We start from the raw sequence: 23512 nt of genomic DNA, 5'->3' as shown, positions 1-23512 counted from the left end.
TAAAATTTATTCTCTCAAATAATACCAAAACTATCCTTTTGAAAACATTCCACCAATTCAATTGAATGCACACCCCTAAAAAAACCTCTATCCCAAAAATCCTAACAAAACTCACGAATGTGATTACTATTTCATTTCCACATACTTGTTCATGACCTTATAGTGAGAAAATAAATGTAAGGTTTTTAATCTTCAATCCTTAGAATATATCAGCAAGAAATTGGGTTAGGATTTTTGTGCTTGAGAAAAAAGAAGAAGAGCCAACTGTGATTACTGTCAATTGCCATGACAAGACTGGCTTGGGTTGTGATATTTGCCACCTCATCATTTTTTTTGGTTTGACCATTATTAGTGTTGCTTGTCTGTTCCCGAACAAATAAGAAATGTTCAGTTACCTGTTTCCGAACAAATAAACAATGTTAAGGATTGTGTTCCCAAATTGCGATCATATGTTCGGGAGCTTAGTTCTGAAAAAATGACGAACAATTTTTATTATTTTTGCCATTTTTCCCCCTAGGAAATTTACCTTTATAAGACTAATTTCATCTGAGTTAAGGACACCATCAAAGTTGAAGGAACTTATATTGTTGTACTTCTTTAGTCTCATGGAATTATGATTGCTGGAAAAACTTCCACTTATTATCATTACTGAAGAAGTGCAGGTAATCAGATGGTTGCTATCGTTACTACTGGAATATTGACGCCAAATGTTTTTTAAGGTTTTGAGGGTGGACGGATTTGAAAGATGGGATTTGGGGACGATGGAGGGGTGATAATGGAAGTGGATACTCTCATAAACCTTAATTCATGATGCAGTAGGTATGTGAGCTTAATTTTCAGATGTGGTGTCCCAAAATTATTGATATCCTTTTTAATAATTTTATTTGAGATTATTATTGTAATAAAAAAAGCTAAAAAATAGGGGGTCTAAAATAATTGATGGGGTGATAATAGCAGCACTCATAATAATTTAAGAGTTAATTATCTAAAAGTCCTATTTACAAACGTTAAGGTAGCTCATGTCCTATTTAAGATTTTTTTAACCAATAAGTCCTATTTAGTAAAACTGAGAATATTATTAATTTTTTCTAATTTTTAAAATTAAGAACATTATCAATTTTACAGAGTAATATTGTTTCAGATAATTGTTTTACTAACTGATAAAAAAACAGAGCATGAGATTAAACATTTTTGCCATTTTACTTATTTGTTTGATTCAACTATCTAATAAAATCGAGAATATCAACAAACTTGTTTAGTTCTGGTTTTCAAAAAACAGTTTTTAGAAAATTCTACTTTTTTATTTATGTATTTTAATGTTTTCAATGATTTTTTTAAATATTTTTAGTAATTTTTTTTTAATTTTTAGATACACCTAACAAAAATACACTTAAAAAGTATAATATTTGTGAAAAAATCTTTTAAAAATGCACTAAATACCAAAAATGCAAAAAAAAAGAAGAAAATTCAGTACATTTTTCGTATTTTTATGTATTTATTAATTTTTATTTTTTTCACAAATATTTTACTATTTAGATATATTTAAGTAAGATACATCTAAAAAAGTAAAAAAATTACTTAAAGTTTTAAAAACATTCACTAAAAATAAAAAACACATGAAAAGTAAAAAACTCAATTTTTAAAAAATTGAATTCGAAAAATTGAAACCAAACATACTGAACAGTTTTTATTTATTTATTTATTTTTTATTTTTTTCAGTTTTAAATTCAAGAACATTATCTGTTTTTCATTTTTAATATTTTTTTTTTCAGTTTTGCACATCAATGTTCTATCATCATGTCTTTTTATAAACACAAAAATTTCAATTTTGCACCAAAAAATAAATCAAATTTTTGCAAAAAAAATTACTTTTTTTTTTTGCACATCAAAATTTTTATTTTTTTTTCGATTTAAAAGTTGATGTTTTAAAATTTTGAAAATCAAAATAAATATCGAATCGTTATATTCTTTTATAGATAATCATAAATAATAAATAATAATTATTTAAAGGGCAATTCTAATTATCAAAAATTTAATGAGATTTAAAAATTTTAAAAATCATAATTAAAACTTAAATACCATTTGAGAATAGATTATTTTAATAATTTTCTAAATTCAATTGTTTTAGATAATAACTTATTCTTTTTAGGGGTTTTTTTTTTAAGGTCCTTGATCTTATGATTTTATAGCATAAAGGACATCAAATATTTTTATGATGTCTAAGGTCCATCAACAATATTTTCATAATGTCTAAGGTCCCTCAACCTTGATCCAGAGAAATTTCAGTCCAGAGAAAATTAGTCCAGAGAAATTTCAGTCCAAATTTCTCTGGAAAATCTAATTATTCTCAGAATTTTATGCAGAGGGAGCCACACATACACCATGCATATTTTTGGTGAATGTTTGTGCACTGATAATCAAGAAATGTCTTTTTTATCTTGAAGAAGTTTACGAATGATTTTTTTTTTCCCCCTTCCCTTTTATCACTTGATGCAAGTTCTTCCCAATTCCTAAGAAAAAACAATGTATTGGCTGTAAATTCAAAATTCTTTCTACCATTGTGTTTCGTATACAATTCGTGGCCTTTATATTTCCGCTTCAGTCTTCCATTAATGGGAGAGTTCTACAACTTCTTCAGCGCCGAATCATGACCATTGTCATCATCTCACGTCACAGAGAAAATTGGTCCAGAGAAATTCTGGGAAGAATTTCTCTGGACCAACCCTGATAAAATTTAGTTCAAAAATCAGAGAATTTCTCTGGTTTCAACCTAGAGAAAATTCAATTCAAAAACCAGAGAATTTCTCTGGTTTCAACTTCAAATGAAACAAAAAAAAATTCAATTCACAATTTGGAACCTGGAATGCTTAATTTGAAACCCAGAGAATTTCTCTGGACTAGCATTGCTATTGCTTGTGGTGAACCCAACACAACTGCAATTGTTCCAGCACTTTTCCATACAATCGCTAATGCTTAAGCCCGAATTATCGTCACGGTCACTGGATTCGGCCGAGTTGGAAGTGAAGGCTCGGAGCAATAATGAGATGAAAAGGACTTTTACTTGACTACTTTGCCTCTTGTAGAACACAGAGATGCTGAGGTTTTGAACTCCAGGTTTATCTTCTTGTTCGACATCTTCATCAACCTCTATATCAGTAACTAAACAGCACAAATACTGCACAAACTTTATTACCAAGAAACAACAACAATACCAAAAGCACACATGTACAAGAACACATCATTTGTGTAGTTGACAGATATAATACAAGCTGTAGAAGGGGAAATTGAATCAGTTAGACTCAACTAGTCAGAGAAAATTCGATCTAGAGACTCTAGACGAATTTTCTCTGGACTTCACAGAGAAATTCTAGTTTACAGAGATTTTCTCTGGTCCAATTTTCTCTGAACTTCACATTTCACAGAGAATTTCTCTGGTCGAATTTTCTCTGGACTTCACAGAGAAATTCTGGTTCACAACAAGTAGATGACTGTCTACTAGAAGCAGAATCTTCCATCCATGTATGATGTGATAAAGGAACTTTTTCTCTGTCCATAAAACATACAAAAGAGCATCCAGAGTCTTCCATCCATGCATAATCTTTCATCCATGTCTGTCCACCAGTGCTTCAAAAGAGCATCCTGCAAAATAAGATCATTGCTAGCTTGTGCTTCTACATCTTGCTTCTCAGTCTTTTCAATTTCAGGAACTAAAGCATCTGTTTCAAACATAGAAGAAGTTGAAATTTTTTCCTCCCCAAAACTCTTAGTCTCCCCAGGCTCTGAAACAGCTGCATCTCCTACAACCAGACATTCCATTTCTTGTTCTTTTGCATCTTGCTTCCCAGATTGATCATCACACTTGTTCATTGTAAGGTGCAAATTTAAAGCATTAGGGACAGAAGAGTAGGAAAAGTGTATGAAATAGACTGTAAAAGCTTGACGGAATAGTAGGGAAAACAGGGGATGATGAATTAAAATGAAATTGAAGGGGTTCAAGAACTTGAAACCCTAGAATGAGAAAGTGTATGAAAGAGGAGGAGGAATAGGAACCTCGTTGATTATCGCCCTACATGTCCACAATTCTACTTCTTGGAGACTAATTAAGCATTCGACGAACGATGAGAGTGATGATTCATCGCCGATTGCATAGAAGCTTCGCAATTGGAGTTTCTTGAGCTGTTTACAACTCCTCCAGAGCCAACTGAGGCCGTAATCGCAGTGTTGAATCCCGGACAAACCTAGGGTTTCTAATTGAAGTTTGGTTTCGGAGTTTCCGATCATTGAATCGGTCAAATTGAGTTTGTGTAAATCGAATTGTCCAGTGTTGAAGACGATCGAGAGGTCTTTCAGTGAGTGGAAAGAGATGAGCCAGTGAAACTTTCATCTGATATATGTTTAGGGACCTTAGACATCAAAAAATAATTTTATGGATCTCTTCTATTACGAAAAGTGGAAGAGGGACCCTAGACCGATTTTCCCTTCTTTTTAAGTTAAGTTTTTTTAATAATTTTTTAAATTCAATTGTTTTAGATAATAACTTATTATTTTTAAGTTAAGTTTTTAGAAAGAGTAATGAAGCCAAATAAAAAAAATAAAAAAAAAACCCTATAAAACAAAAAGGAGAAAACCCTCGGTTGCGTTCTTGGTAGGGTTTCAGATTCACAACTCTCTCTCTCTCTCTCTCTCTCCTTCTCTCTCTCTGTTTCTTTCTCTTTAAAGAAAACTAGTTGATCGAGTTCTCACTTCAAATCTCGCATTCGGATTCGAGATGGTAATTTCATTTCAATCTCTTCAACTATTCTGTTTTTGTTTTTGGATCTCAAGTTTTGTTCTTCGATTACTGTGCTTTCGGATGCTTAAATTCTATCCCTTCTTGTTTTTTTATGTGTTTGCAATGGATGATTTGTGCTTTTCAGGAAGTTGGAGGCGATTTGGACTCGAAGATAGAGTCACTGTTAAATGTGGAGAAGCAGATGAGGCTCGCCGGCGATGTCGCCGGTACCAAGAAGGCCGTCACTGATATTTTGCAGCTTTGTTTCGAAGCTCGTGCTTGGAAGACTCTCAATGACCAGATTGTCTTGTTGTCAAAACGCCGTGGTCAGTTGAAGCAGGTACGGAGACAGAAACATCGCAACTTTTGTATCTGCCTTTTCAATTTTTGGAGCAAGTGTCTGTGTGTTCTCAATTTGACTAAAGAAAATTACAAATCAGTGGTAATACTACAAAATATTTACAAATTCATGGAAAAACTTGTAACTTTATTTATTAAAATTGATAAACTTTTTCACTGATTTGTAATTTTTATTTTGGAAACTTGCACTGCAGTGCAATTTTCCCATTTAACTATGTGAACATGGGGAATGTTTGTTTCTTTTTCTGTAATGGGTCGTCACTTATCACCAAATTAAGGATTTAATGGGTTGTTGTTCTCTTGGAGATATAATTGTAATTATTTTAATGGGTAACTAGTGATTTTGTTTTGTTGATATTACTTGCAGTTGCAGTACAAAGACTCGTGGCCAATCTTTTTGAATTGATAGTTAATTATAATTTGACTGTTGTAAGAAACTAGGGATTGGACAATACCTGCATGCACTTGGACAACTATTTATGTTTTTGCATATGTTTGTTGGGCAGGGCATCTTGTTTTGTATGTCTATTTTTGTATCTATGCAAGTTTGTGTTTGTATGCTTTGCAAAGTTTTTTTAAAGGAGAATGCATAACGCAAGGTGTTTTATCTCTCGTGAAGTGAGGCGTATGTCTCAAGGTGTTGAGAGATATGAGCATTTTGAATTTTTATGTTTAGTAAATGAAATAAAATATTTTAAATAGTAAAAAAACATTAAAAAATGAAATATGGAGAAGTAAATCTCAAACATTTCAATGTAGAGAAGGAGACTTGCCTCTTATTGAGGTGAAATTGACATTATTCGTTTCAGTTTTTGAGTTTCTCACTTGAGCCTTATCTTTGTAGTTGTTCTTTGTTGTTTTTCTCATGCAATATAGTTACAAAAGACATATATATATATATATATATATAATACATAATTTAAACACAAATATATGATGACAACTAAAGACAAGCTCTCTATGTGCATACTCGTCATATGCTTATGCGCAAAAGGTGTATAAAGCGCAATTGAGGCATAAGCCTCGAACTATGATGCGCAAGCCTTTGGAGAGTGTCACCCAAAAATTGATGTTCTCAATTTTAGTTATCGAGTTTCTCACTTGAGCCTTATTTTTGTATTTTTTCTTTGTTTGGATATGGAGTTGGGACACGAGACACGGTGATTTGAAAAAAAATAGAGGCACGAACACGGCGGTGGACACAAATTTTATTTTATTTTTTATATATTTACTATGTAGATTAATATTGTGTTACCAAACAATCAAAATTAATAAAAACTAACATTAATTCAATATATATAAACCGCTATATTTAAACAAATTAATAGATCCTTCATATTTGGACACACATGTCCCCAGAGTGTCCCTTGCAAAAAAAAAAAAAAAAAAAAAAAAAAAATTTAAAGATGTTGTGTTCCCGGCGTGTCCCCTGCAAAAAATAATAAAATTAAAGGGACTCATCGTTTGGCGTGTCCCCATGTCTAACACCGCTACGGCATTTATTTTGAAGTGTTCGTGCGTCATAGGGTGTGTGTATCTAGTAAGCAATCACACAATATGGTTATAGTTTGGAATAGCATGCAATTTGTTTCAGTTTGGAACGGTTAATGCTTTTTCTTGCTATGTAATGCTATTTGTTTTATGTTCCTCTCGCCCAACGACATCCTCCTGTGTAACAGCAGTTCAACTCTTCTTTGGGATAAGAAATAGTTTGGCATCTAACTTTTCTGTGCTTCAGTTCTTTTGACACTTCGCCAATTGCATCAATACCTAAGTATTTCTTTCTATGATGGGAAGTTTTGCCTTATTCTCTTTATGGTAAGAGTACTGTGGGATCTTTTTGGTGCTAACCTTCTGTCATGGTTATTATTTTCACACAGGCTGTAACTGCGATGGTCCAGCAAGCGATGCAATATATTGATGAGACTCCAGATATTGAAAGTAAGATAGAGCTCATTAAGACGCTTAACAATGTATCTGCAGGGAAGGTGAACATTTGAAGATATTCTACAGTGCATTATCCTCACTGTGAGGTTTATCTTTTATTTTATATTTTTTTGGGCCCTGTTATTTTGTAGATATATGTTGAGATAGAGAGAGCACGATTGATCAAAAGGCTTGCAAAGATTAAGGAAGAACAAGGGCAGATAGCTGAGGCTGCTGATTTAATGCAAGAAATTGCAGTAAGTGTGGCATTAGGGATGAGTTTTTTCTTTTGGTTCGTAGATTGCTGGTGTCTTTCTACTATGATATAATTGAATTAAATTCTCGATTGAGGTGATTTTTCTCCCCACTCTTGGCACTTGTGGCATTGAATTATAGGTGGAGACATTTGGTGCAATGGCAAAAACTGAAAAAATTGCCTTCATTCTTGACCAAGTATGGGGCTCCTTTCTTTTCTTTTTATTATTTTTGATTGTTTTGTATTCTTGTTTTCTTGTCAAGTTTTGGTAGGAATAAAATGGTGATTCTATGAATTTTAAAATTTTGTAGGTTCGTCTATGTTTAGACCGCCAGGATTACGTTCGTGCACAGATCCTCTCTAGAAAAATCAGTCCAAGAGTTTTTAATGCTGATACTTCAAAAGAAAAGAAAAAACCTAAAGAAGGTGATAATGTTGTGGAAGAGGCTCCTGCTGATATACCGTCATTGTTGGAGTTGAAGCGGATCTACTATGAATTAATGATACGGTATGGGAATGCACTACCTTCTTTCCCTGATTTTCTTTTTCCATTATTTGTTGTGAAGACATGAACAAGGAAGCTCTATCTCATAGTAAACTTCACTTATTTTTTTAATATAAAGAAATTGTGTTAAAAAAGTGACAGAAGGGGTGCAACCTATGTACAAAAAGGTATTTGTATAAAAAGAGACAACACAAAATTTGAGTTTAGTTATAAAATCTATAAAAGCAAATGAGGATTCACAGAAAAAAACCCTTCACACAGAAAATGTAAATTATGAAACAAAGCCATCTTGAGCCTTTGTATTCCCAATGCCGTATCTTCAAATGTACATGTATTCCTTTCTCTTCTCAAGTTTCCAATCACTAGGAGATCTAATTAATAGTGTTACCCACACCAAATCGGAATCTGCCACTCTAGTTAGCTATTAGATAGAGCTTCCTTATCTGCCTTAATGCTGAAAAGCCCCACTGATAGAGGGACATCTACGCACCACACATTATGCTGAAACTGAATTCCCCTCACATTGTCTAGAACATATCTCACATGCTCTGCAAATTCTATCGGCTTTCTCCTTTGGCCTTCCATAGGCCCACTTCATAAGGTTTCCGAACTTTAGAAATTCAACCTTCTAATCCACACCCAACTTGCAATCAATCACCCTCCTCCAAAGATGATCTTCTTCTGCATAGTGCTAGAGCCACTTTCCCAGTATTGCCTGATTAAACGAATAGAAGTGCTGAATATCCAAATCACCATCCTTCAAGAGGGATGCACCTCATCCCAACTCACCAAATGATATTTAAACTCTTTTTCAAGCCTGCCCACAACAGGTTCTTGTGAAACTTCTCTGGTCTCCCCTCCACTAAAGCTGACGGTGACATAGTGAACATAAACATGAAATATATGGGCAATCTTTCCAAAGTACTATTAGAGCGCGTTTGGGAATTGGCTTTTTAGTGGCCTTTTGACTTTTTAGGAAAGGACGTGCAAAAAAGTAGAGAGAATGATTTGACAACTTGGAGTAGCGTTTTGGCTAAAACCCTTGCTTCCCAAACAAGGTCTTAGTAAGAGTAACCTGCTGCCTTTTGAGAGATATTACCTTAGGCCTTGATAAACTAAGGGAAGAGATTCCAGTCAAACCTGGAGAAATCTACCAAACTTTACACATGCTGAACGTTTTCAATTGGATTAATCTCCCTCTTCCCTACATTAACTGTCTGCCCTAACACTATCTCAAAGAATATCAAAATATCCTGCAAGTGGCTCAATTGCTCCTTGTCAGCCTCGCAAAAACAGTGAAACACTACAATATCATTTGCAAAGAGAAGGTACTACTGTTGTTTGTTCCACTTTACCATGAACCTCTTATCCTCTAATCATTCCACCGTGCATTGCTCGACTGTATTGAAAATAAAGGGAGAAAGAGGATCTCCTTGCATGGACCCTCTAGAGCAGTTAGCATAAAATGGACCAGCAACTTGATTACTTGGTCAAATTTGAAGGGATTGATTTTTATTGGTGTTGAAAATTTTCTTTTTTTTGTGGATGATTTGATTAGTTGGTTTTTGGTGTTGGGGGTCTGTCACTTTTGTATTCTTTGCTTCGTCTTGATGCTTTCTCAATAAAGTTTGCTTATTTATCAATTTTTTTTCTTTGTTTATTCAATCCATATTTGATGGATCTTGTCAACTGCAAAGTTTTTAAAGTCGAATGCGTACCTTGAGGCGTTTTACCCCTCATGAGGCGAGGCGTAAGCCTCAGGGCGTTGAGGCGTAAGCATTTCAAATTTTAAATTTTAATATTTACTGAATAAATTAAATATTTTTAAATAGTTAAAAAAATAAAAACAAAATTAAATATAAATGCGTAAATACTTTTCACTTTAATGCGTTGAACATTTTACTGCATAGAAAGAAGTTTTCCTTCACTGAAATAGAAATCGTTATTTTTAACTTCAGTGATTGAACTTTTCACTTAACCATTAACTGTGTTTTTCTTGATTGATCATTTACTTAATTTTTCCTGTAGAATATAGTTGTAAAAATAGATTCTTTTTAATTTTTTATGTTTAACAATCTAATAGACTAAGTTTAACAAATGCCCAAGGCAACTTCTGCATGTGCATACTCCTCACATGCTTATGCGCAAAAGGCGTAAAAAGCGCACTTAAGGAGCATGTCTCAAACTATGATGCGCAAGCGCAAGCCTTTGGGGAGTAATACCTAAAAATCAAAACCTTGATGCGTTTTACCTTAGCCTCAAGGCAAGGCGAGCATCGAGGCGAGCCTTAAGAAAGCCCTTTAAAACTCTGGTCAACTGTATGACTATAGATATTAGGTGGAACGAGGCAAAGATCAAGCAAGTAGCATATTCTAAATGTTTAATTTGTTGGCATGGGAATGATCTATATTTGAAGGAGAACTCGAGGAAGAGTTATTTTTATTTTTATTTTTTCAGTTGATAGAACGATGCGGAACGTTCATGGAGACTTTATAATTTTATTTATGTCCTTCATATTTTATTTATAGTTAATTAGGATATTAATACTTACACTCTGTTTGTTTGGGTAGAAAATATTTTTTGTATTTTTTGGCATTTGATACAATGGAAAACGTAAGTCAACGGAAAATAATTTTCCATGGTCACGGAAAACAAGTCTATTTGTGCAGATGAGAATATGATCTTAGATTTTGGAGAGTGAAAAGATAGAGAAGTTTTAAAGATATATATATATATATATATATATTTTGAAGGAAGGTGCTTCTAATGTTTTGGGTTAATTTGAAATTTTGACAAAACTTTGTCTGGAGATGCCTTCTGTCAAATCTCCCAACATTTGTATATTAACACTACAAAAAATTGTGACCGAACGTCAAATGCCTTTGACAAGCACTTCACTTTCAACACTCTTCCCTGAATCATTACTTGCAACCTCTCAATTGGTTCACACATTTCTCCCATATTTTCATATTTTTATATCATTGTGGATTCATGTCTATGATTAATTTAGCAGTAAATTTAATCAAGTGAACTTCAAGAGGAGGATTTGTCTGATGGTTTACCGTTTAAGTTGATTTAGAGTGCCATCTGGAACGATGAGGTTAAACATATTCAGATGTACTTCCTTTGAGGCTGAAGATGTGGGGTTGATATTTTCCCTGAGCTTGCTTGTTTTAGTTGGCTGGAGTATGCTTCATTTGGCTATAAAAGTTTATCAAAGTTCACTTAAAGAAGGAAAAATCTCTGGTTTTTAATTTAGATAGAAAATTTTTGTATGGGCCTATTCAAGGTATAAAAGTTAACCTGATAGAAAGAGTGTATTTAAGACTTCTTAATCTGCATAGCTTTAATTTTTAATAGGAATCAAGGACTTGGTTTTGTGAGTTATCATAATTGTTGAATTGAGATATGAATTATGAATAAAAGTACTATTTTTTTTCAGTGCATGAGTTGAATTGAATGTTGAATCGTAAGATTTAGAAAGGTAGTGTGTGGTAACATTTACCTTTTTGTTTATGCTTAGAAAAAATTTGTAAACTTGTTTTTGTTTATTTTTAGAAAAAGAAAAACAAAAACTACGAACGTGTTTGGTTTGAAAATCTCAATGAACTTCTGAATTTGTTGAAAGTTCAGCCTAATTTGGATAGAATTCTGCAAGATGGGAGAATTTAGCCAAATTTTTTATTAAAAAAATCAGTACTTTGATTTTCCAACTCCATCCAAGAAAGAAAAATTCTGGAAAAGGGGTTTGTTTTTACAGGTTCTTATTGACTAAATTTCCCAATTTCAAAAACCTCTTCTCATATTTGCGAGTGCGAACACTTAAAACTCTTCAAAGTTGCATGCCCTAGTCTCTCATGGGCATAATATGGATGTGGCAATTCTTAAAAGTCAAAAGCCATAAGAGATGGAATGAAGTTTGGTACCAACAATCCAGTCTGAATTTCAAATGTGCTCTAAATATGGATTACTTACTGGAGTTTGATAGAAAATTTTTGGAAATAGTTAAACTGGACATTCTTAATGCCAAATGCAACAAAGCCTTAATTTTGGCTATGTGCTTTGGTGGTCTTTATGAGCTTTAATTACCATGATGGATTTTCTAGAAGGGAACAATAATAGGTTGTGGTATAATTTTATTGAGACATAAAGATTTCTAATTTGCTAAATATTGGGCACATTTTGGGCCTTTTTTCTTTGGTTGTGATAAAAAGAAGCAAGGTTTTCTTTAAGTTAACTAAAGAAAATTCTAGCGTTACCCTCATTACAGAGATTCTTATAAATTAGTGGTAAGAACCTTAATCCAGTAACTGTCTAAAGCAGCAGAGTTGATGGCAGATGGCAGGACCCAGATACTTGACTTGTACCTGTTATGGTGATACTGATTTCTCACTAGTTTTTCAAACAGACCTAGAAAATGATATATGAAAACCATGTCAATGTAGACATGTTAGAGCAGTTTCAGATGAAAGCTTGGAATATGAAAAGCTGTATACGTAATTGTTTTTAGCCCAATTTTTTTTTGATTTAATTTGTTGCAATTTCTTGTATATGAAGGTACTACTCACACAGCAATGATTACCTTGAAATATGTCGCTGTTACAAGGCAATATATGAGATTCCCTCTGTGAAAGAAGAGCCAGCTAAGTGGATACCGGTAAAGAAGCTTAACTTGTGCTTCCTTAGAGATAAAAAAGAAAAGAAAATGCTTTCCTTTTTTTTACTTTCTAATAAAGATGCCTTGCTCAATCTTGTTCAGCTCCTCTGACAGTTTACTTCTTGCAGGTCCTGAGGAAAATATGCTGGTACTTAGTTTTGTCACCTCATGATCCTATGCAGTCAAGCCTTCTCAACTCTACCTTGGAGGATAAGAATCTTTCAGAAATTCCTCATTTCAGGTATGTCGTAATCAAACCCCCAAACCAATGACAACAAAACCATCCGAGACAATGACCAAAAGGTTAAAAAAAGCATAGTTTTTTAGTTTTCTGTATCTTATTAATACCATTCATGCTTATTCTTCTGTTTTGTCACAGGTTGCTTTTGAAACAGCTTGTTACAATGGAGGTCATTCAGTGGACGGCATTGTGGAATACATTCAAGGATGAGTTTGAAAATGAAAAGAACATGCTTGGTGGCCCTTTAGGTGACAAGGCAGCTGAAGATTTAAGACAGAGAGTAATAGAACATGTAATCTTTCACTACCCTTTCAATTACATGCTGTAATTCTTTTAACCTTTTGAACTTGTAATAATTCATCTACAAGACATTCCTTCTTTGCAGAACATTCTTGTTGTCTCAAAGTATTACTCAAAGATTACATTGAAAAGAATTGCTGAGCTGCTTTGTCTCAGTGTCCAGGTATGTCAATAATTAATTTATCGGATAGTCTTCATCAAATGTGTAAAAAATAAACTGATGTATTATTGATTGATATCTAATTGTTGTTCTTAGTACAAATGTGAGAGGCTCCTTATATAGGAGATATAGGTGTAGTAGGTGAAGTGGAGGTGGTAGTGGTGTAGGTGAAGTGGAGGTGGTAGTGGTGTAGTGGGTTAGGTTTAGTGGAGTAGGTGAAGTGGAGGTGGTAGTGGTGTAGGTGAAGTGGAGGTGGTAGTGGTGTAGTGGGTTAGGTTTAGTGGAGTAGGTGAGGTGAAGGTAAATTCTAACAGCCCCCCGCAAACTCAAGGAGGATAGAAACTAACCAACTTGAGTTTGGAGAGAGGAATAAAACAAGAAAATACATAAAAATAAAAAAGGATAGGAGACACTGTATGGTCGTGTCAGACCGTTGGTGAAGACACTGTATGGGGTGTCATAACGTTGTAGAGGACACTGTATGGTGGTGTCAGACCGATGTAGAAGACAGTTTATGGGGTCATGTCGGACCGTTGTAGAAGACAGTTTATGGGGTCATGTCGGACCGTTGTAGAAGACAGTTTATGGGGTCATGTCGGACCGTTGTAGAAGACAATGTTGTGACAGTTTACGGAGTCTTGCTGGACCCTTGTAGAAACTAACCGGAATCTATGTCGGGACAGTTTACAGAGTCTTGTCGGACCCATAAAGGAGCTAACCGGAATCAATGTCGGGACAGTTTACAGAGTCTTGTCGGACCCATAAAAAGTTGCACCCTCAAAAGGTGTGCCCAATTTTGTCAAAAGGCGTGCCATCAAAAGGCGTGCCATCAAAAGGCGTGTCCACTTTGTCAAAAGATGTGCCATGAAAAGGCGTGCCAGTTTGTCGGGCGGCAAGAGGCGCGCGATACGCGTGGCTGCCTCGGCTATTTAACCAAGACGAAGGCTGAGGCTGAGGCATACCATTCTGAAACCTCTGAAACCAACCCTTCGCTGAAAAAACTCTGCCTCTGCGGAGAGAGAAACTGTGGAACTCTTTGTTGCCATTCTGTCACCAACCCTTCCGAACATTACCAGTCTGAAATTGCTATTTCGCTGAAACACTTAGCAATCCAAAAACATGGCCTCTTCTTCCCGTCCAGCTACCCAGAACCTGCTCACGCTCTTTCCAGAACTGAACGAGCCCACAAGAGAAATAACTGGTGCGGTGGCCAGTGAACCTCAACCAAACACCTCTGGTTTTGCTCCATTGAACTTTCCGATGCGGTCGGTGGAGCAAAAAATGGCGGTGCAAACTGATATTGAGGCTAATCAGTATACTCTGAAGTCATGCGTGGAAACCATGACGGCGGTCACAAATTTGTCGAACCGGCTGCAGAGTAGGACAAATGAGGTGCAGCATTTAAATTCCCAGCTGGCTCTGCTCCAACGCATGTATAAGGATGCGCGAGCAGAGATCAGTGTGCTAAAGGCAGAAAATAAGGAACTGAAGCGGAAGGCCACCGTGATGTTCCGATTTGGAGGGCCGCCATATGCTGCAGTGGAGGAGCAGGGAGTAGTTATCATGCCCAGTGGAGTGGGAAATATGGAGACAACACCGGCAAGGGCTGCACAGGACGGAGGCAAGAAGAAGAGACCTGCAGTAGAGTAGAGAGAAAAAATCCCACTGTTCCGATATGTGTTGGTTTTGATTGTTTGTTTTTTTTTTTTTGTTTTTTGTTTTTTTTTTTGTTTTTTTTTTTTTTGTGGGAAAATTGTGATCGGGGTGGATCCCTGAGATGAATAAAATATGGTTTGGTGTGCAAAGTTATATGGTATGAATGAAATTTGAAAAAAAAAAGTAAAAATAATGTGAAAGAAAAATAAAGAAAGAAATAATAAGAATAAAGTTGAAATCAAAACGAAAGATAGGGGAAATAAGGAAAGTGGTTCACGGGGTTTATTGGCCCAGTTTTTTTTTTTTTTTATTTTTTTTTTTATTTTTTTATTTTTTAATAAAAAATTGAAGAGAAAAAGAAAAGAAAAGAAAAGAGAACCAACTATTGATGATGAAAAAGTGAGAACCAACCACGTGAGTGCAAAAGGTGAAGATGGGTTTAAAAAATAAAAAAAATTAGTGGATGATGGCATGCTATCAAATTGCAGATTTATGAGAACCAACCCACGTGGGTGGCTTTGGTTTTTTTTTTTTTTTTTTTTTTAATAAAATAAAATAAAATAATAAAATAAAGAAAGTTTCATAAAAGGGATGCACATGGTTCTGAGGTGGTGCATAATAAGAATAAGAATAAACGGAAGTGGGAATAAAAGGGAAATATCATGAGGGGCATGTGGGGGCATATGGGTTGATTATTAGAGAGAGAGAGAGAGAGAGACCAGAGAAGACTTCTGCTTCATCTCCTTTCCCATCTGCCTCCACCTTCAGATTATCCTCAACTAAGCCATCCATTTCCCTCGTTCACAGCTCCTAATCGGAGGACCCTCTCAGACGAAGCTGAGACTCCCAAATGGAGACTGGAGTTGACGATGATTCCGGCGAGATTCTCCAAGACAAGTCCAGCAGAGGCGAAGAAAGCAAGGACGTGGGGGATGAAATGCCTCTCATCGGCAGGTAGAGTTGCGGCCCGGTGTCGTTGATCTTGTGATAAATCGACCTCCTCGGCAGTCCAGAACGATGCTGCGGCCTTCTTGTACATCTCCCAGATTTGTGGGTACTGGATTGGAAATATACAGAAGCGATCTGGGTTGGCTTTGAATGTGATCTTCAACATCTACAACAAAAAAAAAAAAAAACTAAATTCTTTTCCTTTTCCATGGCTTACTTCGACTCTATCTCTCGCTTGTGGATCTCTCATGATGTTGATCTCTTGGGCTACCAGACTAGCCGAAGCACCAAAGACTGATTTCGAGTTCTGGAAAACCCTCTTTCCTATTGCTGTGGCGCATACAATTGGGCATGTGGCTGCGACAGTGAGTATTGCAGTGTCGTTTACTCACATCATCAAGAGTGGTGAGCCTGCTTTCAGTGTGTTGGTGTCGAGGTTTCTCTTGGGGGAGATTGTGCATCCAGAGGTACATGAAGACAGTGATGAGACCTAGGCCTCTCTGATTTCGATGTTGATGATTGGATCGGATCGGATCGGAATGAAAGATCAGACTTTAGGACAGAGAAGAGTGAAGGTATGTGTAGAAAATTTTAGTGGATTAGGTTGAGGTCCGGCGGGCGGCCAAGGTGAGGTTGCCGCCCGCCGGGAAGCGAAAATAGTAGGTTCTAAACCTGCTCTGATACCATGTAAAAAATAAACTGATGTATTATTGATTGATATCTAATTGTTGTTCTTAGTACAAATGTGAGAGGCTCCTTATATAGGAGATATAGGTGTAGTAGGTGAAGTGGAGGTGGTAGTGGTGTAGGTGAAGTGGAGGTGGTAGTGGTGTAGTGGGTTAGGTTTAGTGGAGTAGGTGAAGTGGAGGTGGTAGTGGTGTAGTGGGTTAGGTTTAGTGGAGTAGGTGAGGTGAAGGTAAATTCTAACAAAATGGTTGTGATGCACTTATCTGCCCATAGAATAGTATGACGGGGTTGATTACTTTCTCACGTGAAAAGTCATTCTTGGGGATTTATATGATAAGTATGGGAGAAACTTTTTGTATGCCACTTGTTTCTAATGTTTTTTCTAATCTTATTAATTTTGGAGACTATTATTAGGGATAAATTATTTAAATGTTTAGGTTACAGCCTACAGGTATGAGCAACAAAAGGGACAGAAAAATATGATACATTTTTCAATTCAGATGTAAGGTTTATGTAGTCATATTTAATAGATGGTGAAATGAGACAAAAGTATTACATATCTGGTGGGTATAAGTTAGTTGCTCTGGAAAACAGTTCCAGCAGGTTAAAATTTGAAAGGAATATTATTTTTTCACATTATTGTTTACATTTTTGCAACAGAGATGGTGGTTGCTTTGTTGTCATGCTCAAAATAGTGTATAGTTGTATTAGAATCTAGGCTAGGGTATGTTACAAAAACATATTCTTTACCTTTAAAATGGGAAAAAGATTGTTTCTAAGCCATTTCTTGATGAGAACTTGTGTGTTTCCAGTTATGTACGAAAGCACAAAACTGACATCACTGAAGAAGACTAGGCACTAGACAAGATTTGAGTTTCAGCTTTAGGTTTTTTATTTTATTAGTGACATTTTGTTTACTAAAGCAATCTCTGGAAGACATTTTGTTTAGTAGAGCAATCTCTGGAAGGCGTAGGAAATCAGGGATACTATATATAGTTTTTCTATCTTTTACTAGTATTGTTATTATTATTTTTGTTAACGTTGGAACGAAGGCACAAGGAACCAGGAGCACTACCCAGAGGGCTCACCATCATCCTCCAAAAAGGCTTCAGCAAGGTGATCATCGAAATGGATGCTGAAGAAGTTGTGAAGCTTCTTGAGGAAGGACCTGGTGAGAAGCATCTTTTTAGAGGATTGGTAGAAGACTCTAGGATTATCTTCAATGGCTGCCACTGTACTACCCAACACATCCTAAGAGAGGGAAACTTGTGTGATGATGGACTAGCCAAACTAGGAGCAGAGCAACCGGAAGACATTCTTGTCGTAAATGACCTCCCTGCCGAAATCAGAGCTCTTTGGTTTCGGATATGGTGGTCTTGCTAGGGAAAGGGCTTAGCCCTGTTTGTGTCTGTTTTCTTTCCGATGAGTCGAAAAAAAAAAAATTTTATTTTTTTCCCCTTGTTTACAAACATCAGAATCCTGTACCCATATGCATATTAGGTATACAAAATCTGACTATGACATCCCCTATCCATCTATGTTATGCTGTGAATCACCCAAAACTCTACAAATGTATTGGAGTGAGGGAAAAGTTGTTTGAACCAAAAACAGAAGAAAACAAATTAACAATTTAACACCATTAATCAACATTTAAACTGGAACACATTCTCAAAAAGGCGTATTCACCCATTACCTCAAATCGGCCACAGAAAACGCAAAGAAACCACATTCTAAGTGTTCCAACACCCCTGTGCGGACAATCTCCACAGAAACACCCAACAGATCACAAACTGTTCGTGGCATGACCAAGTCTATGCTGGGCATCAAGAGTTATTGGCTCCAAAATTCTGTGGCTACATTGCAGTTGAGTAAAAGATAATTAACATTCTTCTCTGTGCTTCTACATATATAACACCAATTAGTGAAGAAATTCTCGTGCTTCTCCAGGTTGTCAATTGTAAGAAGGGAAAGATTGCAATACAGCGGCAGTCTAAGCATAATATGTTTCATCTAAGGAGCTTTTGTAAACAAAACTCCTTTCTTAAAATAGAAAGTAACTCCCCTCCTGCAAAGTTCTTTATAGAATGATTTGGACTTTGAAAACACCTTTCTTAGTTGTTTTCCATCACAAGTTGTGTTCCATCTCATTTTTGTGAAAAATTCTGTGCAAATTCATGAAGGAAACAACCAACTCCTATTCCGAATTCTGAAGCAAATCGAATAATAGTAGGGGCCTACAACAACTGATTAGCTGAGATGCATACATTATTTATTATCAAGGTATCATCATCGACCATAGTCGTAAAGAGTCCTGGAACATTTCATACAAATGGTCATTCCACCCACATATTGTGCCAGAATTTAATCTTTCGAAATTTCACACCTTGAGGTCAAGTTGCTTCTTAAAATATTCTTACCTTTTATATTACCATTCCACAAGCCAACCCATACATTTCTCACCTTCTTTGTAATCATAAACTGTTTTCCTGAAGCATTCCCATAATTCTCCTCCACTATACTCCACAAAGAATCTGCCACTTCATCTGTAGTAGTTGGTTTGCTCTCAACATACAAATTCCCAATCCTTTTCTTGAGAAGTAAGAGCAGATGATCTGCCACTTCTCTCCTTCCCTTTCCGAAGATCAAAGAAGACACCACATCCAAAATCACCAAATGCAAATGATACTCAAACCCATTTCACTGCACAAGAAGTGTCTCCAAATCTTGTGTAGGTTGTTCTCACTACTAAGTTTGTATTGGTAAATAAAAAAATGAAATATGTTGGAAGGCTGGCATTGTGATTTTAATAAGAGCTAGTTTCCTTCGATAAACACTACCTCTTTACACTGCTACCCTCCTCTTAGTCTCTTAACTGTATGGAACAGAATTTCAGACAATTTTAGCCTTAAAGGAGGAGCCTAACGACAAATGCAGGACAATGGTATTGTTCCCATGCCCACAGCCCAAGTTCTCTGCCATGGCTTAAACTTCTGGTACCGTGCTAATCAGGTTCTTCTTTTTGTAATCATCCCATTGGGATCAATTCACCTTGCCTATGTTATTCATAGGTCAAACAACTTCAACACATCAGCGCTAGTGAGAAATCTGAGATGCCATTCTTCTGCTCCACAAAAAATAACATGACAGAAAGGCAGGTGAGAAACTAATACTAATTCTCCTCTATCCCCCACCATGAATCTCCTCAGTGTACCTCTGTCTTCAACACACACCTTGCAACTGGTAACACCTCCATGACTAGAATAAGAGAAGTGGGCATAGTGAGTCTTGCTTAAAATCTCTTGAACTTGAGAAAAAAAAACCCTTTCCTTTTGCCAGTGATTAGGATAGAGAATTTCAGCTTGGAGATAGCATATCAATAAACTAATCATTACCAAAATGCAAGGTTTTAAAAATAGCATATCAATAAACTAATCATTACCAAAATGCAAGGTTTTAAAAAGCGGTCACAACCGTTACGTAATGGTTGTGGTGGTGACCGTCACCCGTTACGGCCGCTTTTGCAGTGTGATTGAGATTCACAGGTGTGTCGGCCGTAGCGGTCGTAACGGTGCCGTAACAGCCGTAACGGCCTGTTATGCACCGTTACGTAACGGTTCCGAACTGTTTCTTTCGAAAAAAAAACACCAAAAAAAAGATGAAAATGGGGGAAGAGGGATAGAGAAAAGAGGGAAGATAAAGAGTGAAAATGAAGGAGCAAGAGATAGAGAGAAGAGGGAAGATGAAGAGCATGTTATTGATTTGTTGAAACTGTAAAATTTATGCTATTCTATTCAGCTGGTATTATTCAACCATTTTGTTTGTGTGTCTCTATCTATATATTATTTGAAAATAATAATAATAATAATAATAATAATAATAATAATAATAATAATAATAATAAGTGGTCATTATCTATTTGGCTTGGTTAAAATATGTGTATATATATATATATTTAGGCTCTTATTTATTCTCTTACTTTTGGCATTTTTTATCTTACATATAATAGTTAATGATTGATTTTTTGTATAATATAAAGTCATTAATTATTAAAATAAAATGTAAAAAACTCAGTTTATAGTGATTTAAAAATATGAAATATATTAGATCGTACTTAAAAGTTTACAAAAATTGATCAATATTTATTTTAAACCCAATAAATATGATCATGGGAGAAAAATATGTGTATCGGTAAGTTTTTTCAAATTGTGCGAAAGATGAAAAAATTCACGGTTTCGGTTATCGCAACTGTTACGTTACAGCCTTTAAACCCCACAACCGCAACCGCGCCACCGCCACCATTACGGCGACCGCAACTGTTTTTCAGAACCTTGCCAAAATGTGTAATATCTACCACCATGCCGTTTTAAGGATCGGTGAAATAACTGTAACTGCAATACTCTTCTCAAACTCTCCATGCTCATAGCCTTTGGACATCTATTAATCTTTTGCAAGTGTTATGTTTTAGCGTGTGCATATCTTAGTTGCAGGAATCGTCCTAACAGGTGACGAATCTTCGTTAGAAATGTGATTCCGTGTTTCTTAGAAAGAAACGTGTAGGAATCGTGTTTCCGTAGAGAGAGAAACACGATCCTAACCAAGATGGGATCGTTGGTGAAGAAGAACAAAAACCATAGCTTGTTGGTTAACAAAGAGGGAGGAGAAAGAAAGTGAAGAACTTGAAGGTTGTGTCTGGTATGTCGTTTGCTTCGTTTTTCTTCTTTCATCACTTCGAAGGTCGTCTCTCTCTCTCTCTCTTTGTGTTTTTTGTCTCTGTCGTGGATCGTCTTTCCCTCTCTCTCTGGCAAATAGTCTCTCTCTCTCTCTCTCTCTTTCTCTCTCTCGCAGATCGTCTCCTCTGCCTTCATCTTTGTCTTTGCCTTTGCCTTCGTCTCCTTTGCTTCTCTCTGGCCTTCACGATGTATACCTAATATATAAGTGAAATATATATATATATATATATATATATAAGATAATATATAAGATAGTAAAACATATAAAATCTTTAAATAAATATATATATTTAAAAAATAAAAAACTAAAAAACATTAACACATTATTATTTAATATATATCATATATATACATATAAATATATAATAAAAAAAATAAAAATATTAATATATATAATCTTTATAATATATTTACATAAAAAAACATTAACACATACAAATATAATATATATATATATATATATGAGTATATATTATACATATTAATAAAAAAAACACTCACATATATGTAAAATAAAATAAAAATAAATTAACAATAACACATTATTTAAAAAATATAATAAATAAATAAAATAATTAATGTGTATTAAAATAAAAGTATTTATAAAAAAACTTTTAATGTGTATTAAAATATATATATATATATATATATATTACCGCTTCCCGAGGCGTTCCCAACCTAAGAAACTTCTATCGGCTCACGCTCCCTCGCTCCCGTCCCCGCTTCCGCTTCGTGCAACTAAGGTGCATATTGAAGCCACATTTTGCAAAATACTATTTCTATCTATGGAAATTAGTTACCCTGCTAATGTCTTTGATTCTATTGAGTTTCTATTGCCCTATACAGAAATTTGTGTATTCTTTATTTTTCTTTTTTTCTTTAAAACACTCTTCTTTTGATTTCCTATTTTCAGCTTTTTGTTAGGCCTATTTGATATTTGTTGCGGTCAATAATTTGAAATTCCCTCATTTAAGAACAATGAATTTATGCTCCTTCTATTCTTTTGTTTATATTGTATAATGATACATAGTATAAAACATCACATGTGATATATAACTTCTTATTGACAATTATACTATCTCAAACAATTATTACTTACTATTAAGCTTTTCGATACTGTTCCTTAAGGGCAGGCTACAAAACAGAGGAACAAAAAAAAGAAAAAGAAAAGCAGAACCCTTTAAAATGGGAGCTATTATTAATCTTATCTGGAGGGAGCTTGTTTTTATTCCTTTACCTCTGTATTGGATTACTGCATACTGCACTTCAAGTTCCTTGCAATAATTTTTTTTTTTTTTATCTTGGTTGACATCTGTGTATGACAATATTCTTCATATCTTGTTGCTGATTGGTGTGATGTTGCATGTATCTGAATCCGTGTGTTTTATGAAGAGTTACATATTTGTCTCTCTTTCTCAGGAAGCTGAGAAGCATCTTTCAGAGATGGTTGTCTCTAAAGCGCTGGTAGCAAAGATTGATCGGCCAATGGGTATAGTCTGTTTCCAGGCAGCAAAGGACAGCAATGACATTTTGAATTCGTGGGCTATGAACTTGGAGAAGTTGCTTGACCTTGTGGAGAAGAGTTGCCACCAAATCCACAAGGAAACTATGGTTCACAAAGCTGCCTTGAAAGTTTGAAAATGCTGATGGCACTAATTTCAAGTAGACTTCTCTATTCATTGTGTCTGCTATTAGCATGAACATATATATAAATATTTAATATTGCATCGAATGTATTAAAATTTGCTACTTTGGTAGTCGTGTTATAATTTGTTTTTTGACTTGTCTTTTAATTCTTTGCAGGGTGTGCTCTGCTGTGTTTTGAGGACCTATTGACAGAAACCAAAATGGGTTGGTCTTGTTGCAGCGGGAAGAGATTATTATGTGCTTATATCTGTTTCCTCCATCCTTCGGCTTTATTAAAAGATTGATTATAGATTCCACATGGTTTCTGCCTTTAAGTCTTTTGTGCTTTTTATTAGTGTTTTATCTCAGTTGATTTACTCATTGGGATGATAGATTGGTAGTTGTGATATGAAAATTAGCAGGCCTATGGTATTTGTTGTCTACAGTAAAATGATTTCTGAATCAGATGTGGATTATGTTTAACTTCTATAATACAATGCTTTGCAAGGTTTGTGAGTAATATTCTACTGCATCTGGTTCAACAAATCCCGATATCAGAGTCTTAATCTTAAAATTAACCCTATTTGTTTTTTGTTTTTGATTTTTTTTTTGGGGGGGTGCTTTTGTAGATACAAATGGAAAAGCTATTCAATGCTTCTACAGTGTTACGTGTTAATGTTTTGGGACTA

General features: G+C 35.2%; 1 protein-coding gene and 2 long non-coding RNA genes across 3 annotated transcripts; 2 read left to right on the top strand and 1 right to left on the bottom strand.

Annotated features, from left to right (window-relative positions):
• Window positions 1–2535: 2535 nt before the first annotated feature.
• LOC145790030 (uncharacterized) lies at window positions 2536–3717 on the bottom strand. Its single transcript, XR_014328665.1, has 2 exons — window positions 2859–3717; window positions 2536–2724 (listed from the first exon to the last, which is right to left on the bottom strand). It is a non-coding gene; the product is annotated as an uncharacterized LOC145790030 (long non-coding RNA).
• Window positions 3718–4472: 755 nt separating this feature from the next.
• On the top strand, window positions 4473–23343 carry LOC114323881 (26S proteasome non-ATPase regulatory subunit 12 homolog A). Its single transcript, XM_028271550.2, has 12 exons — window positions 4473–4771; window positions 4917–5111; window positions 7012–7119; window positions 7210–7314; window positions 7454–7510; window positions 7625–7821; window positions 12376–12475; window positions 12604–12716; window positions 12855–13008; window positions 13102–13179; window positions 22617–22859; window positions 23001–23343. The coding sequence occupies exons 1-11, from the start codon at window positions 4769–4771 to the stop codon at window positions 22833–22835; spliced, it is 1329 nt and encodes a 442-aa protein (XP_028127351.1). The 5' UTR covers window positions 4473–4768; the 3' UTR covers window positions 22836–22859; window positions 23001–23343.
• Window positions 16354–20137, top strand: LOC145798597 (uncharacterized). Its single transcript, XR_014339696.1, has 2 exons — window positions 16354–17927; window positions 17968–20137. It is a non-coding gene; the product is annotated as an uncharacterized LOC145798597 (long non-coding RNA).
• Window positions 23344–23512: the final 169 nt, after the last annotated feature.

This window comes from Camellia sinensis, chromosome 1 (assembly GCF_055761805.1).
Source record: "Camellia sinensis isolate YWXY chromosome 1, ASM5576180v1, whole genome shotgun sequence".
NCBI lineage: Eukaryota > Viridiplantae > Streptophyta > Magnoliopsida > Ericales > Theaceae > Camellia > Camellia sinensis.
The sequence above is the reverse complement of the archived record's forward strand: the minus strand, read 5'-3'. Positions and strand labels throughout refer to the sequence as shown.